This window comes from Paramacrobiotus metropolitanus, unplaced genomic scaffold (genome assembly GCF_019649055.1).
Source record: "Paramacrobiotus metropolitanus isolate TYO unplaced genomic scaffold, Prichtersi_v1.0 Parri_scaffold0000027, whole genome shotgun sequence".
Classification (NCBI taxonomy): Eukaryota; Metazoa; Tardigrada; class Eutardigrada; order Parachela; family Macrobiotidae; genus Paramacrobiotus; species Paramacrobiotus metropolitanus.
This window is the reverse complement of record NW_026570247.1, coordinates 504,670-507,912: the sequence shown is the minus strand read 5'-3', so window position 1 is coordinate 507,912 and position 3,243 is coordinate 504,670. Positions and strand designations below refer to the sequence as shown.

General features: G+C 42.7%; 1 protein-coding gene across 1 annotated transcript; it reads right to left on the bottom strand.

Annotated features, from left to right (window-relative positions):
* Positions 1-1,097: 1,097 nt before the first annotated feature.
* On the bottom strand, positions 1,098-1,733 carry LOC129587944 (uncharacterized). Its single transcript, XM_055481921.1, has one exon. It carries the CDS (start codon positions 1,731-1,733, stop codon positions 1,098-1,100), a length of 636 nt encoding a protein of 211 aa, XP_055337896.1.
* Between the last annotated feature and the right edge of the window lie 1,510 nt (positions 1,734-3,243).

Here is a 3,243-nt window from a genome sequence, read left to right as displayed (position 1 = left end):
GAATCACTTTTTCGTAATATTTTATGTCATTCTGAAGCTGATTTATTTGCATACATTGTTCTGAGAACCATTTGCGCCCGCGCAACACCCGGTTGCGCACCATTGTACCAAAAGTCTAGTTATAACCCGATCTTCTTAAGACTTTGCTGTAAAAGGCACATGGCCATATAGTCGAAAGTGAACCAATATCAGATTCACGGAATTTTTTGCCGATTTCAAATAGAATTACAAAAACTTTAAAAAATGAGAAAATGCTTGAACGGTGCTTCGGCGTACCGTGCAAGCATTTTCTCATATTGGAATACCTCATGAGGTATTTCAGTAATCCGTTTAAAATAAATTTTTTTGTTAAATCAAGTCTTCGTTATTTTTTTTTGTAATACCAAGTAAAAGAAGAAATAATTTAAAAGGTTTAACAAAGCATTTTATATCAGCGCGTGCTTTAAAGTTTAAGTGTGTGCTGATTTTATGGGGAAATAATACCTTGCATGTTGCATGCTATTGCGATCTTCGTTTGTGGCACCGTACTACGATGTGACGACTTTCTTAAAGTTAGACAAATGTTGGCAGTTGAAAGGCCGCTACAGATATGAAACAGTTACAACGCTATTAAAAATTTTTAATCTATCTTGTACATTTCTGAAACCAAATAATCAAGTCATAATCCTAGTATTAGCAGTGCAGCGCCGTGTTGCTGCATAAGCCTGCATTCGAAATTTTTGAAGTTTCCCTAGATTTTTCCAGTTTGTTTTTTCTCAAGTGTGACCATTTAAGCTGCTTGACTCTCGTCGGTCTTATGATGTCGCATGACGCACTTAAAATAATATACTGCACTTAAAAAAACTAGCTTAATAATGAGCTGCGTGTCAGGAAGCGAAAACCGGTATGCTTAGTTTTTCATGGCGCCATGGATGAAGTTATTAAAGGAATCATCGCGCTCCTCCATCCACTTGGTGTGGTCCTCCGGCGCCATACACCCGGTGATCAATGACTTGTACGCTTTATCCCGGTAAGTCAGGATCCCTCCCTTGCCGACCTTCTGGTGCTCCCAGTCCTCGAAGGTCCGCACCATGGCCTGCACGTCGAACTTGGGATAATCAGTGGCGTCCAGGAGATCCATGCATGTACTCCCCCTGGAAGTGGATCATGATCCCCTCGTCCTTCTCCGCCGGCGTCCACGCCGCTTCCCGTTCCCGCCACGGGACCGCGTCCCGCTCTCGTTCCTCCTTCCCAGGGATCGTGATCCGTCCCAGGATGACGTCGCGTGCGTACCACGCCTGTGCATCGAAGAGCGGGAAGGTGAAGCGCTGGTCCTGCATCCCGAGATAGATCAGGCGCGGGTTGTTGTTCCAGAAGATTCCCTTGTGGAAGTTGGGCGGGTAGAAGAGGTTGGCGGTCTGCAGGCGGAGGTGGTCCGGGAGGAAGGGGAAGTGATGCTGGAAGCCCGTGGCCAGGATGATGGCGTCCACCTCCGCGGTCGACCCGTCCCGGAAGTAGGCGGTCTTCCCCTGGAGCTCCCGTAGCAGCGGGCGTTCGGTGATGCCGGGCGGCCAGTCGAAGCCGAAGGGACCGCGGAGGTAGCTGATGACGACGGAAGCGGCGCCGTATTTGTGGCACTGCACGGCGATGTCCTCCGCCGAGTAACTCCGTCCGATGACCAGCACATTTTTGCCGGCAAATTCCGCCGCATCCCGGAAATCGTGCGAGTGCTGAATGTGATCGGGCAGTTTCATTCTTTAGTCCAGAAAGTTTTGTATTTCAAAGGTCACCGTGCGATTCTGCTGGCACAATATATATACTTAAAAACCATTCCGTAGTACGGCTATATATGCACTGCTAAATTGCGATTGTATTAATACCACCGTGAATTTATTTAATCTTATCGGTTGTGCATCTCTGTACAGTAGCGTAATCTTTTGAATCAAAAAAATGTCGTGGATGACAGCCTGCAGCCGAGCGAAGGGCTGCTTATCCAAAGCTAGTACAGGCTTGATATTTCTGTTGGACCGTCACACTCTTTATGCCGGTCAAATAATCTGATCCTCCACTGGTAAATATCTGCCATAAATAAAAAATATAAGTGAGGCGTAAGTATAAAAGTGATGACGAAAGGAATATTGAAAGATGATAGACAGAAAAGATCAACTGCATTTCTTTGTGACGTGCTCGTACCTTCTTGTTAATATACAGTACTCTGCATATACACTAACGTTAGCATAATTTTAATTATGACTAAAAAGAGTTTCATCGTGTAAATTTACTACTGATTGATTTTGTAGATACATTGATATCCAGAACATGAACATTCAAGAAATCCTAAGCAAATGTCTAACACCAGCTAGGATCAACAATAAAACTGTGTATTGTGTAAAAAAGCTAAATAAATTATACAAAATTTCATTGACAATTGCCGATCCTGTTGCGACAAAGCTCGCTTAATATATTGTTGCACCACCAAGCCGTATATGAAAGGTTGTAGCGCAAGGGCTTCGGAAATGTCGCCACATTTGCCTTAGATCATGAAGATCCAAAGATTTTAAAAATAATAAGGTTCTTCCACAAAGTTTTTGGACGGCATTTATTAATACAATGAATTTTTATACTGAAGCATTTAATAATACGTACAGTAAATTTTTTTATATTTTATTTATTATTTAATTTTATTTATATTTCTATATATGTTTGCCGATCGACTGGGCATACGTTTGTATTCTGTAGAGTTTAGGTTGTCTGTTGTACTCGCACTTGTTAAACAGTACCGTTTATGAACGGTATATTATCACATACGGCGCCTTTTGGTATTTCAAATTTCACCAGATTATCTTTATTTTACGCAGGCGCTGCACGGTTGAAACGGGCAAGCCTAATATAACATATGGCAGACGTAGTCTGTCTATATATTATATTAGTATAGGATCCAACGTGTAACTGAAAGGTTACTGAAAGGTCAGGAAGATTCTCTCTGTTCTGAGCTTTTGCGTCTGTCTATCCTCTAACGGGGAAAAGATGGAAAGTAAAGGACACTAAAGGTTAGCCTCAATCATGCCTGTTCAGTTGCCGATTCTCTGTCGGATTCCCATTCGAAGAGATGCTGTAATGTACTGTACAGCATCTCTTCGAATGGGAATCCGATACATATACATTGTATCTTTGCGATACATGTACAGTACAGTGCACATGTATCGCAAAGCTGAACTATGACTGTCGGTATTCAACAGCAGTATCAGTGGATGACTTCCCTCA